At 38.1% G+C, this 16,615-nt stretch overlaps 1 protein-coding gene across 1 annotated transcript in view; it reads right to left on the reverse strand.

The window, feature by feature from the left end:
• COL28A1 (collagen type XXVIII alpha 1 chain) overlaps positions 1-16,615 on the reverse strand; it is a 161,530-nt gene that overhangs the window by 74,724 nt on the left and 70,191 nt on the right. The window contains exons 19-24 of the mRNA XM_035020613.1: positions 12,631-12,702; positions 11,839-11,907; positions 8,795-8,866; positions 5,467-5,535; positions 4,744-4,812; positions 126-194 (exon numbers count right to left, since the gene is read on the reverse strand). Coding sequence (XP_034876504.1) covers positions 126-194; positions 4,744-4,812; positions 5,467-5,535; positions 8,795-8,866; positions 11,839-11,907; positions 12,631-12,702 — 420 coding nt within the window. The remainder of the gene's footprint in view (positions 1-125; positions 195-4,743; positions 4,813-5,466; positions 5,536-8,794; positions 8,867-11,838; positions 11,908-12,630; positions 12,703-16,615) is intronic.

Consider the following 16,615-nt stretch of genomic DNA (forward strand, 5'->3'; position numbering starts at 1 on the left):
AAGAAAGAAAGAAAGAAAGAAAGAAAGAAAGAAAGAAAGAAAGAAAGAAAGAAAGAAAGAAAGAAGAAAGAAAGAAAGAGAAGGAGGGAGGGAATGAAGGAAATCACAGCAATGTCCACACTTACAGCCACACCAGGATAGCCATCCCCTTTGAGTCCTGGAGCACCCACTGGTCCGCGAGGTCCTTGGGCCCCCTGCATAAATTCAACACCAGGTAACATCATAAGACTAAACAATGAAACACCTGGCAAAACTTGAGCACAATGCCAACTCTCTATGGCAAACGTGCACTTGGTAAGTGCAGAGGAATGATCTGAATAATTTTAGAAGGGAAGTCTACCACATATGGCAACTTGTTATAAGTCCCTCTTCATAAGTCTTACCCATTTGCGTTTGGTGGGAAGCGTGGAATAAATATAGGGAATAAATGGGAACCATTACAAAATCCTCCAGAGGAAACACATTAATAGGAATTAAAAATGACTGATTACTGATATTTTAATTTTTTTAAGACTTAATTTATTTATTTGACAGAGAGATCACAAGCAGGCAAAGGGGCAGGCAGAGAGAGAGGGGGAAGCAGGCTCCCCGCTGAGCAGGGAGGCCAATGTGGGGCTTGATCCCAGGACCCTGAGATCATGACCCGAGCTGAAGGCAGACACTCAACTGACCGAGCCACCCAGGTGCTCCTGATATTTTAATTTTTAAAATTACACTTTTTTTGTATCATAAATTATAGACAAGTATAAAAATGAGAAATTTTAATATGCATAGTGTGAGAAGAAGAGAAGGAAAGAATACATAACAAAATCTCAAGTGTAAAATTTTGAATGTCAAGATAACTACACTACCTACTGTTAGGTAAGATTTTTATTGTTATGTTACATCTATTGTCCTCTCTAATAAGGCCCAAATTACACAGGGAATAAATAAGCCCAAATGAAAATTAAAAACAGATTAAAAAAAAAAACAAGTTATAAATAGATAGGACACAGAGTTTGTGATTCATATCTTGAGACCTAGAAAGAAGTCCTAAATATTGCTTTACATGATAACCTTTGGCATCAAAAACTTCAGTAGCTATAATCTGCCTCCTATATAGAAGATAGGGAAGCGTGATTACTGCCTTTTGAATAAAAATTTTCTGAGATGTGTTAACTCTCCTTCAGATGGAACTCAGAGGCTTTTTTTTTTTTTTTTTTTTAGAGAGAGAACGTGAATGGAGGGGGGAGCAGAGGGAGAGGGATAGAGAAGGAGGGAGAGAGAATCTCAAGCAGACTCCCTGCTGAGGGCAGAGCCCCACGGGGGCTCCATCTCATGACCCTGAGCTCGTGACCTGAGCTGAAACCAAGGCTTGGTCACTTAACCGACTGAGCCACCCAGGTGCCCCACAAATCAAAGAAATTTCTGGCTAAAGTAAAATGGAGATAGAGGAAGAAAAAAAATGAGGGAGACTCTCTTAGAAGATTTAGAAAATATAAATCTATTACGCTATATTTAAAACATGTAATTCTTTCTGTATCACATTCTGTTACTGTGATAACTCTTATAATGGCCCTTGTCAACATATAAATTATTTTGATTAAAGGCTGTTCATATTTCTAAATATTTATGGTTGGGAAGAAACTGACAGTTGACAGAACTTTGTTTTGGAGAAAGTAACAGGACTCTCCATGCTTTCCTTGTATGCAAGGACCTCACATTCTGAGACCAAACTGCCATTATTCCAAGCCAAGTGCTGCCCCAAATCCAACTCCCAAAAGCTGTTCCTAACTCTACTTCCAGGAATGAAGGCCTGACTTGGGGGGGGGGGGGGGGGAAGAAAACCGCATACTCTTTAAGCAATAAAAGAAGTTAAGTTCGGGGTGCCTGGGTGGCTCAGTCGTTAAGCGTCTGCCTTTGGCTCAGGTCATGATCCCAGGGTCCTAGGATCGAGCCCCACATGGGGCTCCCTGCTTGGCGGGAAGCCTGCTTCTCCCTCTCCCACTCCCCCTGCTTGTGTTCCCTCTCTTGCTGTGTCTCTCTCTGTCAAATAAATAAAATCTTTAAAAAAAAAAAAATACAGTTGACTGGGCACCTGGGTGGCTCTGTCGTTAAGCGTCTGCCTTCGGCTCAGGTCATGATCCCAGGGTCCTGGGATCCAGCCCCGCATCGGGCTCCCTGCTCCGTGGGGAGCCTGCTTCTCCCTCTGCCTCTGCCTCTCTCTCTCTCTCTCTCATGAATAAATAAATAAAATCTTTAAAAAAAAATTAAATTAAATTAATTTCTTTCAAATGACCATCAAAAATGAAACTGAGGGTGCCAGTGAAATTCTCAGAATGATGTATGTGCAAAATTATCGGACACAGTTTACCAGGAACAAGGAACACAAATCTCAACACCTTCTATTTCCTTTCAAGAAAAAAATTAAAATATAGAAACACTTTTGCTAATCTTTAACTGAAATACCCAAAGGAGTGAATATCTAAAGCTCACATGCTAAATCAGGATATCTGCTGGCAATCTCCATTTCACTTTTATAACATCTATATTAAAAGAAAATTTAAAAAAGAATTATCGTGGAAAGTTTTGGGAAGAAAAGCAGGAGGGAATGACAATAGCTAGCTAACACTTGACACTTACCATATGTTAGGCACTGCGGTAAGTCTGTGAATTCATTTAATACTTAAAACAATCCCTCCTATGGGTGCCTGGGTGGCTCAGTTGGTTAAGCGACTGCCTTCAGCTCAGGTCATGATCCCAGGGTCCTGGGATCGAGCCCCGCATCAGGCTCCCTGCTCTGTGGGAAGCCTGCTTCTCCCTCTCCCATTCCCCCTGCTTGTGTTCCCTCTCTCGCTGTCTCTCTCTCTTTCAAATAAATAAAAAAATAAAAAATCTTAAAAAAAATAAAAAATCTAAAAAAAAAAAAAAAGTTAAGTTCAATTTGAAAACCAGGAATACAATAGCTGTTTTTTCCTATTAAAACTGAGACTGGTTTTATGTGATGAACCCTCTTAAGAATGATCTTTAGAAAACACTTGGCCACTTATAAAAACTTAATGTATTATTTGTCCTCAACAAAAACACAAGATGATCTCTTCCAGTTATGTGACAGCAAAAACAAGTTCTTCAGGAGAGGTGAATTTTGGCATACCCTCAGCCACAGAGAACTAACCGATCACTTCTCAGAAGCAATTTATTGTGCTATTCTATATTTCAGAGTAAAGCTCTAAACATTCCAAATAAGATACCCCTTTCTTTCCATTCTTACACGAGGAACAGGCCAACAACCAAACAGCAGTAACTGCTCCCTGGTTAAGTTGAAAGGAAAAGAAAACTGGAATCAGAATTCACTTTCAGTTTTTATTTCTAAGTTTTAAGACTATAACAGATTATCAGCAGCTGTTACTGTTTATCTTCTGGCACCCACATTGGAAGGAAAAAATGTTAAAACATTTATAGTTTACAACTAAACATTTTTTTCCTAGAGATCTTTGTCCTGCATCTTGTAAAAATTTCAGTTAGCTTGTTACTTCTCATGTTCTTAGGAAATATCGGGGGCAGGGAGAGGAGCACTGATCTGTCTCAGATTTTTATTCTGGACTCCTCACAATATTTTTATAGGTAGAATTTTTGTCACTTGGCCTTGATGCACTGGATTCAAGAAAATGTCCTGCAGAGTGATTCCCTTTGAAGTGTCTCTCTCATTCATAGAGTGATGAGGAATAATGGAGGTCAGGATCCTCCCTTGACCTTTCAAAGGAGCACTCCAACTTAACAACAGTATGTAGTAGGTTTTGCATTATATTTCAAAGATGGTTCTAAGTTTTCTTTTTTGAAGTTCTGAAAATCACTGATGTTGGTACTTGATTCCTTTTATCCAGAAGAGGCAATTTGATAGAACTAAAGCCAGTTTCAAGACTACATAAAAACATGCTACTAATTCAATACAGTGCTGATTATGGAGCCCCAAAGCCTGTTCTCATAAACAGGGATAGGATGTGTTTGTGACATTTGGAATGTGAAATTTTGCTGTGATGCTGGGTTTTGTGTGAGCAGGGAAATGGTGCTTTGTTGCCATGGAACATAGATATGATTACTTAAAACTGTCATCTCCTATAATTATTTGCGTTTTCACTTAAAATAACTCTGAAAGATGGAAAACAAAGCAGAGAAATTTAATCCAGTAAAGCTTCCAGACATGAACTTTTTGGATAATGTTTTGCAAAAGAGATACCTAGGCCATTAGTATGTAAATGAAAGAAGTTATGGGTCATATAATCTCTTACATTACAGACATTACAAAAGGAGCATTTTCAAACAACTGCTTAGTCACCCAAAATCTAACCATAGGAGCTATCATTCCTCTGCATTTATGAAAAATGAATGATCTGATGGCTTGATTTTTAAAAAACGATGGTAGTGTACTTTTACATTCCAGTTCATCAATGGAGAGTGAGTAGAACAGTCCCAACTATCATTTTACTTTGCATTAATTCCCCTTTCACTTCCTTCTTATAGAGGGGGAAAAATATGAATAAAGCCTACCTTTGACCCTGAGAAACAAACTTAGGGTTCTAGAGGGGAGGGGGGTGGGAGGATGGGTTAGCCTGGTGATGGGTATTGAGGAGGGCACGTTCTGCATGGAGCACTGGATGTTGTGCACAAACAATGAATCATGGAACACTACATCTAAAACTAATGATGTAATGTATGGTGACTAACATAACATAATAAAATAAAATTTAAAAAAAAAAAGCCCACCTTTGGTCCTCGAATAGCAATTCCAGGTTCTCCTTTAAATCCAGGCAGCCCCGGTCCTCCTCTATCTCCCTGCACATTTCAAATAATGTTCAGTTTCAGGTCTTAGATGACAGGAGAAACCATAATAGCACGAAACACAAAAGAGATAGACCAATTTATAAAGGGTTTAATCTATCAGTCTCAGATCTGGAGGTAGTCGCTTCTTCTAATATATTTGAGGGGGATTTCAAATCCCAGGCAAATAAAACCTGTCAGTAAGGACCATGACAGCAGTTTATAGAAAGGCCACTGAAACAGGTGGCTATCTAGACTCAAATATTTAGACTATAAGAATGCCTGGGAATGCTCTTAAATCTGAGCAGTTTTCTTTTCTGCCAGACTTTCTGATTATTAATCCTACCGGATCCTTCTGAATAAACACAATAAATTTTTACCTGCATTAGGGTCTAGGATTTGGTGGAGGTAGTTCATGGTGAAGTGACAAGTTCAAGACCAGGAGCAAGAAATCTGATTTCTAATCTTAAATTTCCTGCTAGCCTTTAGTTTGCTTAATTATGAAATGTCAGGGTTGAACCAGATAATATCTTGGGCTTCTTCCAAAACTGAAATTCTAGTTCACTGGTATCATGAATTTTTTCCCCACACCAACTGCCAAAGATCCAAGTTATAAATCAATCAACCAATCATTCATTCATTTATTCATTCACTTCCAAGAATGCATACCTTTGGCCCAGGTGGTCCAGGAATTGATGCTCCAGGCATCCCAAAAGGGCCCATAATTCCTGGTTCACCCTAAGAAAAGAGCAAAATATTCATTACATTATAAGCAAAGAAACCATATATAGGAATTATATTAGGAAAAACACAGAAATGTATTCCCAGCATTTCAAAATATTATGACCTGCTTCACAAACCAATGTGAAAATATTTGAACATTTTTGCTAAACTACTACTAAAGTTTTTGATGACTAAGATTTCAGGGCCTTTAATAAATGCATTCAATTAGTTTCTGAATATTAGGGAACTTTTATCTCTTGTGCGTTCTTTTATTAGCTAATAAAAATTATGCAATTCATGGTGCTTTCCTTTTGTATTGCATGCCAGGAAGCTCAGAGGAAAATGTTTGTTCAATTACAACAATTTTCTTCAACAAAAGTTCTTGGGTATACTTGGTAGGTAAATAATGTTCCCTGTAGTTCCTCCTAACTTTTTCCTTTGTTATTTTATGTCCCATGGTATATCAGTCTTCTATTGTATCCTTGTTCACATCCCTTTTTAGAAGTAGGAGTTTATGGTAAAAACAATGGAATTTTGAATAGAAAATTTAACACATCTTTTTTTTTTTTTTTGGTCTCAATATTGAATCTCAATAAAGACTCAAGCAATATCTCTGTCCCATCTGGCTCTAGACCAGTGATCCTCAAATCATCAGAGGAATTTGATAAAATACAGAGTCAGGTCTCAGCCCCAGAGATTTTAATTCAATAGATCTAGGGGCTGGGCCCAGGAATAGGAGTTTTATGAGGCCCCCTGGGAGGTCTGATATAAGTACAATTACCTCATTTAAAGACACTATGCAAAGCAATTGTCATTAAAAGAAGGTGCACAGGGCGCCTGGGTGGCTCAGATGGTTAGGTGTCTGCCTTCGGCTCGGGTCATGATCTCAGGGTCCTGGGATCGAGTCCCGCATCGGCTCCCTGCTCCTTGGGAGCCTGCTTCTCCCTCTGCCTCTCTCTCTCTCGGTCTCTCATGAATAAATAAATAAAAAATAATTAAAAATAATTAAAAATAAAAAAAATAAAAGAAGGTGCACACACCCCACCAGGTGTTCAAAATGACCCATATGGGATACTAGAAGAAAATACTAGGGCTTCATTATAAATTTTTATCTTTTAATTTTTCAATTATTTATGTAAATTTCACAGCATATTAATACACTTTATGAGTAAACACTACAATTGAAGAATAAACCTATATTGAAGTGTGGTCAAATTTGTTTTGACTAGGAGGGATTTGTTATCAGTTTGGAAACTACTGGTGTAGGACAGGTGTGGCAGACTGCGACCATCAGACCGAATATGGCCTGCTGCCAGGTTTCACACAGCCGTGGGCTAAAAACGGTTTTCATGTTTTGTTTTGTTTTTTAAGTAGGCTCCATACCCAATGTGAGCCTTGAACTCATGACCTTGAGATCATACTCTAGGTCTGATACTCTACCAACTGAGCCAGCCAGGAGCCCCGATTTTCACATTTTTAAATGATTGTTATTTAAGTGACGACATAATACTCTCAATTTTGCCCCTTGGCCACAAGGCCTGAAATATTTACTACCTGTGCCTTTCCAAGAGATGTGCCTCCCCCTGCCTTAGAGACTAAACTGTCTTCAGTGGTGGGAGCTGCCCACTTGGCCCCCCTGTTTCCTCCGGGAGGGACTCCATCAATCAGATTCACCACTAATGACTCTTGCCCTGGACCACAGTCGCCTTCACAGCTGAGGCCTCCCACTGTGCTGATCACCCAGTACGACCCAAGGCTGAGCACACCAGCCCACTGGGGCCCAGCTCATGCCACACATGTACATGCCAAATCTTTAATTCCAACCCATACGGCAATGACACATGACACAGTCGGGGCTCTGGCAACAGATAACCACCTGATTCAATCCCATGGTAAAGGAATAAAATATGAACCTGTTAAAATTCTCACTAAACCAGGGTAAGCAAAATTATGCTTCTAGATTTCCTCTATTCTATTCTTTTTTTAAAAAAAGTCAATTACTTTTAAAATACAAAATTATACATGTAGATAGTATGTAATTCTTTTAAAGACCCTGTATTAAATTGTGATTATGCTTTAAAATATGGCAGTTCTTCATCAAAAAAGCTGTATTTCAAAATACAGAAAAGTACTCTTTGAAGAACAGAGTAAGATATAAGGAAAAACCATTGTTATTAATACTAATATAATACTTTGCTTATATAGTGGCCTTTTTCATCATGTGCTCCTTGAATTACCTGTAGCATAGGGCACTTATTTAAGAAACGAAGATTTCTAGGACCCACCCACTTACTAAAAAATCCCGCTGTCTGGGCATGGCGCCAAGAAATACAGAGTTGTAACAAGCTCCCAGGTGATACTGATGGACACTGAAGCTTAATGACTTGTCGACAGAGGATGATTTGTTTTCTACCTGCTTTTATCTTGCCGGTACCGTTTTTGTGTGTTTGTTTCTTTAATAGTCTGGTCCTTCAATGTACTCCTTGCCTCCTTACAATTAGCATCTTCCTAGAAGCTTGAACTCTCTTAGGTTTGCAATTTCTGTTTCCTGACACATCCAAATGACCTCAATATTCACTCCTGCTAAGTCAGGACACACACCTGATTGCCTGTCTCGCAATTTCCTTTACTTCATCCTCAGCATCTGGTCCTGGTCAGTTTATCAGGTCATATATCCCCTACTTGCCATTGCACAGTATTGATTTTTGTCTCTCTGAATAGCTCCATGTACTGAGCACTTACTATGTCCCAGGAACAGTGCTCAGTGCTTTATTAACTCTTTCAGTCTTCACAGCAATCCTGGGAAAGAGATACTATTTTTGCTTTCTAGGATGAAAATGACTGACTCCAAAAGGTTCTGGGTAGAGCAGGATGAGAATCCTACACTCCTGCATTCTGAAGCCCTGCTCCTCCTCATGCCTGTGTTACCTCTCTGTCTGGAACCATGTTGCTCAGCAAAACAAGATGGAAGAGAATTGGTATCTCCTACAGTCCTAACTCTATCCCAACTTCTGAATATTTGGTGGTCACTTGAAAGAATGGACATACAGATTGTCTCTAAGAATCATAAATGCTCCAAAGAAGATCACATATTTTATGGACTCTTCATTCCATCCTATTTCACCCAGAATAGCATGTTTTCTAAAGCCTTTTTCACTTGGATTTGTTGAGAAGGAACCAGGGAATCTAACTTGCAGTGGAAATTTAATATTCTATTAAAACCAGACACAGTTACAATCTCCCCAAAGCATAAATGAGAATATAAGAAACATACCTTTGGCCCTTCGGGCCCTGGAAATCCCCTCTGTCCTTGATTTCCTTTGCTCCCTTTCCTTCCTTCATCACCCTGACAAAATAATTATAAAAATACAGTTGTATGAACAAACCCTCCTTGTTCTGACAACAACCCTATCAGGACCATGTTCTCAACTAACACTGATTTTCAAGCAATGTATCCTAAGTCCAGCTCAGTTTGTACAAGATTTGCCGATATTCTTGAGCAGACTGGGTGACTTCAGAATTGTTCAGTCTTTACCACTTATTCAATATGATTTGATGTTTTTTAAATCTAAGTTCAGTATCTCTCTTTGGGGACTTTGATTGGAATTCATAGTTCTTTGGCAGCATTGGTTTATTAACAGATGCTTCTGAGACATCTGCGGTTTCAGAAAAGACAGCTAGGTACCTGTGCTTTTTCAGCTTTAATGCTGCTTGAGTTTTAAAACATAAAATGAGATATTTTCCAAGATAGAGAACAAACGGATGGTTGACAGAAGGGAGGTGGGTGGAAGGATGGGTGAACTGGGTGAACAAGGTGAAAGGGATGAAGAGTACACGTATCTTGAGCACTGAGAAATGTAGAGAATTGTTGGATCATTATATTGTACCCCCGAAACTAATAAAACACTGTATATTCATTTAAGAAAAATTTTCTTAATTTTACATCCATAGATTGTAACGGTGGCAAAAAGAAGTGAAGCATGAAATAGCTAGCTATATAAAGTTACCACTAAAAAAACCCCAGGTTTTTCAAATCCAGCCCCATTTCTTCCTCAACAAGGAATCTAGTTCTGTCTCCCAAATGAGACTGGTAATTCTATAGGCAGAGAGACGCATCAGCATTAACCTGGAACAGAGTAAGAAACTGCCGACTGGCTGTTCCTCAGCCTGGTTGTGTACTGCCCGAATGGCTGCTCCTCAGCCTGGCTGTGTAAGCTGGTACTTCCCTGAAGGAATTTTGTTACATTCAACCAGAGCCCTCAGAGTGTTATAACTAGGGCTCAACTAGGGCTCAACTGCAAGGTACCATATCCAAATGTGGCTCAACGAAGGAATAACTTTCAAATTATTCCGGGGGTTTGCAGCTGAGGGCATTGAAACATTTATGACATAAATGACTCTACCACCATTTTCAAACCTAAGCGTGCATCAGAATCACGTGGAGGGCTTGTTAGCCCACAGATTGCTGAGCCCCACATTCAGAGTTTCTGATTTAGTAAGTCTGCATTGAGATCCAAGAATTCACATTTCTGACATATTCCCAAGGTCATCAGAAATGCAGACACTCCCTCAAGAAGAGGTGAATTCCTACCGCATCTATAGATTGTAATTAACTCCCAAGGTCCAAACTAATGAAGAGCAGTGACACAGGTGATAAAAAAATAAAACATAACAGTTGAATGTTATTGTATCCTTAACTTATCGTATCATTATCATTTGCCAACAGAGGCAAAATCTAACCCCAACTAGTTATTTTCTTCCATTTACTCCCAAATTTAATTTACTGCCCTAAATAACCCAGAAGACAACAGTAGGAGCCCAGTGAAAGGTAATAAAGTGCCAACACTGAACCATAGCATGTCTGGGCTATGTAACAGATTCCTACCTCTCTTCTCCCTAAACTTCCATAAGCCACAGAACCCCTCAGAGCTACAAATCCAGTGCCCTCTCTTTCCAATGCATTCTGCTCGCTCTATAGGTAGTATTTGACACCACCGATTGCTTTCCTCTTGAAACCCTGTCACCTTAGTTTCCCTAACACAGTAACTATTCTGCTTATCTTCATGCTGGTCTGAATGTTCTTTCTCCAACTACTGCACAATGTAGGATTCAAACCTCAGCTCTTTCCCAGAGACATCATTTATTCTTCCAGCTTCAATTATTATCTCCAAGGGTCTAGTTTCCAAAAGTATCTTCTAGAAAACGTCTGTTCTCCTGAATGTTAATAGACAAGCATTTCTTTTTTTTTTTAAGATTTTATTTATTTATTTGAGAGAGAGAATGAGATAGAGACAGAGAGAGCATGAGAGGGGGGAAGGTCAGAGGGAGAAGCAGACTCCCTGCTGAGCAGGGAGCCCAATGCGGGACTCGATCCCGGGACTCCAGGATCATGACCTGAGCTGAAGGCAGTCACTTAACCAACTGAGCCACTCAGGCGCCCAATAGACAAGCATTTCTAAAAGTATTTTTTGGGGGGGTTGTGAAAAAGGTATTCTCTGTCCAGGTTCACAAAAAAAAAAAAAAAAAAGAGAGAGAGAGAGAGAAAGAGATCTCATAGTCTGATATACCAATAAATTAAAACGTTTGAAATTCTGCAAATAATTTAAATGTCAAATTCTCACATTTAAGGTTAAGGACTCAATTTTAGCCAATATTTGCACAAGACGTAGACTTCTTAAGCTTTCACTGACCATTTTAATGCAATTAGAACACTAATAAATATACAGATTTTATTTTTACTTTACTCATACGTAATTCTCCAGAGTCTTTATATGTACACTGATGACTGTACATAAAAACTGCAGGAACATCTGGCATCTTAGAGGCCATAGGTTATGTCACTTAGTGGTCTTATTAATGAATTTGGATATTCTCATCTTTATAAAGATGTTACTCAACCAGCATTTCTACAATGTGTAAGATAAATGTGTGCCAAGTTGTGAAAATGAAACCTCCATTTGATAAGTGGTATTTCTTTCTTACAGTGTGAGATACTATAAGTATTTGAAGAAAATGTATGGACTTTCAAGTCTCAAGGATGTATCTCAAGACTTCTTTTCTATGTGTTTTAAAATGTCAGTCTGACCATTTATTGAGAAAACATGTGTTGAACTCTGCCTAGTAGCCGGGTCTTATGATAGATCTTAGGAAAATAAAAATGAATAATACATACTTCCTGTCTTCCGAAAACACACACGCTGGAGCCATAATTTTTAGCCAGAAGTAAACACATTTGACATAGCAAGAGTAACAATCAAATTTCTCCTAAACTGTCTCGTTGGGCAGTCTGCTTTCCCCAGCACCTTGTCAGTTCCATACCTTGGGGCCAGGTTGTCCTTTTCCAGGCGGTCCTTCTGGGCCTCTTGTTCCTGGAAGCCCTGCTTCTCCCTAGAGGAAATGACACTGATGTCTTAGCTAACCCTGCATGGACAGTTTGTATAAGCCCACCTTGTCTCCTTTTATGGCCAGTGGATTCTCTGCTGAGACCCTCCAGAATAATAGTCTTAAAATTAATTTGGGAGTTTACCAACTTTAATAAATTCAAATCAAACTCTAGCTGAGCTCAGAGCAGCTGAAATAGGAAAAAGTCCAATTTCTCTGCCAATTTTCAAAGAATAAGCTCACTTTCCTTTGGCTCTTCATTCACATTTGATGGTTTGGTAAAAAATACAAGAAAGACCTTCAGCCTTTCCATCTGCTGTTTTTCTCTACTTATCTAGAAAAATGAATGTTTCAAATGTCAAATCATAATACTTCAAAAACTCCTTATAATTACTTCCTGAATGCATTTACAGACTCTCTTGTTGGAGGAGAAAAAGTGTTTGCCTCATAGTTTCATTTCAGGTGCTTTCTAGGAATCCAAAGGGACTAGGTCACTGGGGGACACCATGGTTGAAATGCCAGAGAGAAAGCAGAGAGCATGAGACACTATCCAGCCAATAAACTGGCGCTCTTTCTATCTAAAGTAAGTGAAAAAGGAAATTGAGAGTTGTGAGACATTTACCTAAAATGACTAAGTTTGTCCTGGATGGTTTAATTTGAGGTCCTATAGCACCAAGGTATCAGTGTGGTTCAATAGTTTTTACTCCAGTAAACATAAAAAAGTGTTACCTTCTTCCCTGCAGCTCCATCCTCTCCTGGAAATCCTGGTTGTCCTGGGAGCCCTATTGAGCCTGGCTCCCCCTGGTGGATAAGCAAAGATTTTATTTCCCAGAAATTCATATTTATCTATAAGTATTATATTTATCCTAATTTAAATTCATACTTATGCACAACCATTTTGAGGTACTTGCCAACAAGGTGTATCTTACAGTATTTGCAACAAGCCTCTGAGTGGAGAAATCTAAGTAGTAGCTAGTAGTAATGAAATTCTCTGACCTTGGGCAAGTTACTGAACTTCTTTGGATCTCAGTTTTGGATTCTTTTGTTATGGGTTGAACTGAAACCTCAAAAACTGGGTGTTGAAGTCCTATCCCCTCGTTCCTGTGAATGTAACCTCATTTGGAAATAGGGTCTTTGTAGACATAACCGAGTTAAGATGAGGTGATGAGGGGGGGCCCTACTTCAACATGACGGCGGCCCTGTCCTTGTAAGAAGCAAATGCCATGTAAAGACAGACACCTGGGGGGTGGGGGGACTCCATGTGACCGCAGAGGCAGAGATCGCAGCGGTGCGGCTACAAGCCGTGGAATGCCAAGCACGGGCAGCCAGCACCAGAAGCTAAGAAGGGGCAAGGAAGGATTCTTCCCTACAGGTTTTAGAGAAAACATGACCCTGCAGACACTTTGATTTTCCACTTCCTCTAGAATTGTGACATAATATCTGTTGTGTTGAACGTTTGTGGTTCTTTGTTACAGCAACCCCAAGAAACCAACATGGAAGTGAAATGTCAGCTCTAATACTCAATAATGCTACTTGCTTTCAAGGCTGTTTGTATTTAAGAATATGCCCTTTAAAATGTTCAGAGATAATATGTGCTACTTTCAAATAATGCCAAAGTATTCTTACTGCATTTAAGAGCAAAAATATTAAAGATAAGTGAAAATCATTTCACCTAAACTCAACTAAAAAAACAAAACAAAACAAAACAAAAAACTAGTGAAAATAAAAGAACAGTAAACCTAAAAATAAGTAGAGGGATATGGTAAAGATGAGAGCAGACAGTAATAAATTTGAAAATCAAAAGTTAAGAAAAGTAACAAAACTAAATAATACCTTTAAAAAACTAATAAAATAAATAAACCTCTAACAGGAATTACTAACACTAAAAAAGAAAATTCTATTAAGAATTAATAATTAAAGATAAACACTATTAAGAATTAAAGGGAAATATAATTATATACATAGTAAAGATTTTTTTAAAATCATAGAAAATTTCCGTGACAATTTCAAACAAATATATTGGAGAACATTAATAAATAACTTTTAAGAAAAATATAAATTACTTAAATGACATAAGGAGAAGTGGACAAGCTAAATAAACCAGAAGCATTAAAAAATTGAATCAGCAATTGCAAGTCTCTAATTTCCTCTCCTTCCAAGATCACAGGCTCTGCTGGTTTTACAGGCAAGCCTTACAAATTCTTTATCCTTTGAAGAACAGGTATTCCCTATCTTATACAAATAGTTCTGAAAGACAGTAAAAGAGGGAATTCTACCCAATTTATTTCATGAGGCTAATAAAACCTTAATTAAAGTCATACAATAATAGGACAAGGAAACTACATTGTAGACCAGACTACCTATGAATGTAGATATCATGTAAGTTTCCAGTCAAATGGAGGAATAGGGACCAGATTTAATTTCCACCCTGACATAGCTAAAAAACAGACAAAATATATAAAACAATACCTTTCAAGATATTAGACACCAAATAATGAAGGATAATAATAACTGGGGGCAGGGAAACAAATCAGGTGAATACTGTAATTTCCCCAGTTTGTTGCCTGGGTAGAGTTTCCAGGCCACAATGCAGGGAGAGGGAACCCAGGGAAAGTTCAGAAATCTCTCTAATTTAAGGAGACAAAGGTAGGAGTCTAGGTAAGCTGGGTATCAAAAATTCGCAGAATTGATTACCTGATAGGAAGAAGGTACACAGAGAGAACGATGAAGCTCTGATGAGTATCCCCCTCGTGTAGTCAAATAAATACTGTTCAGCACAGTGTGAAGAAACTACCCAATGCCCAGAAAACAACCAACTTAAAGAATTAGAGAGAACTGGCAGCAGGCCAGAAATAGCGCCTGCTTCCAGTGGCAAGAAAGGAAATCTCAGAATTCTGAGGGCATAGATTAGAGTTCTTAAAAACGTCTTGCTTCAGTAGTCAAGAAAAACGAACCCTACACTAAACGCTCCTACCTAAGAAAGCTTAAAAGCAAGACCAAGAGGTACAAGCTGTTTTCAAATGACTTAGAAGAATCCAGGAACAGGATATGTATAGAAATACAAACTTATGTGTAGGAATACAAAAATGTCTAGCCCCCCAAAAAGGCAAAATTCACAAAGTTTGGCATCTAGCCAAAAATTATCAGGAATTCAAAGAAACTGGAAAAAAATTACCAAGAAAATGACAGAGATGATAGAATAGTAGATAAGGACCCTAAAAGTTATTATACTGCATTCCATATGTTCCATATATTCAAGAAACCAGAGGAAGGTTGAGATACATTAAATAGAGCCACGAAGTTATAGAAAGATACGAATTGAACTTCTAGAGTTGAAAATTGCAGAGTATGAGATAAACCAAACCCTGGATAAAATTAACAGCAAGTTAGACATCACAGCAGATTAATGAACTGAGAAACATAGCAATAAAAACTATCTAAAATGAAACATAGAGAAAAGAGACCAAAAAGGAATGAGTAGAGCATCAGTGAAGCAGCCAAATTTAAGTAACATGGAGTTGCTTGGGTGAAGGCAGAGAGTGGGAAATATTTCAAGAAACAATGGCCTAGTATTCCAAATTTGATGAAATCAATAACCCACAGATCCAAGAAAATCAATGAACCCTGAGCACAAGAAATACGAAGAAAACAAAAGTAAGGCACATTATAACCACATGGCTCAAAACTAGTGATACAGAGAAAATCTCAAAGATAGCCAGACATGGCTACAAAAGAGACATGTAGAGAAATGAATGTGTAGATGCTAACATATTTCTCATCAGAAACAATGCAAGTGAGAAGACAGTGGAACAACATCTTGAACGTACTAAAAGAAAGAAAAAACAAAATAAAAACAGCCATCAACCCAGAATTCCATACCCAGTGAAAATATAGACAAAATAAAGAGTTTTTTGGACACTAACTTGGCAGTTTCTTGAAAAGCTAAATAGATACCTACCATATGACCCAGCCATTTCACTTCTAGGCATTTACCCAAGAAAAATGAAAGCTATGTCCATACAAAGGCTTGTACATAATTGTTCATAATAGCCTTATAATACCCCAAAGCTGGAAACAACCAAATTTCCCTCAACATATGAATGGATGAACAAATGTCCATACAGTAGAATACTATTCAGCAATAAAAAGAACAATAAAAAAGAAGCTATTCCTCGTCGTTAAACGTGGGCCTCAAGGTAATTTTGCTGAGTAAAAGATAAGACAGAAAAAAAGGTTATATGACATATTATTCCATTTACATAAAATTCTAGGAAATGCAAATGAATCTATTATGACAGAGGGCAGACCGATAGTTACCAGAGATTGCAAAACAGATCAGTAGGCGAAGTTGGGGAGGGATGGAAGGATGGTATTACAAAGGGACACATAATAATTTGGTGTGTGGGGGGGAGATGATAGATACTTTAGTTATTTGGTTTTGCTGATGGTTTCAAGAACATATACATGTTTTATCAAAGTGTACAATTTAACCATGTGCTTTTATTTTATGTCAACCACATAATAAATAAAATTATTTAAAATGGACACAAAAATCCTGAATAAAAGATTAGTCAATTAAATTACTATCATAAAAAAGTTGTATATCATGATCAGTTGGGTTTATCTCAAGAATGCTAGGATGGTTCAATGACTAAAAATTCTAGAAATGTAATATACCATGATGAACAGGTTAAAAGGGAAACAAAACAATTAT

Source organism: Mirounga leonina, unplaced genomic scaffold (assembly GCF_011800145.1).
Source record: "Mirounga leonina isolate KUSES-001 unplaced genomic scaffold, KU_Mleo_1.0 Mir_174, whole genome shotgun sequence".
Taxonomy (NCBI): Eukaryota; Metazoa; Chordata; class Mammalia; order Carnivora; family Phocidae; genus Mirounga; species Mirounga leonina.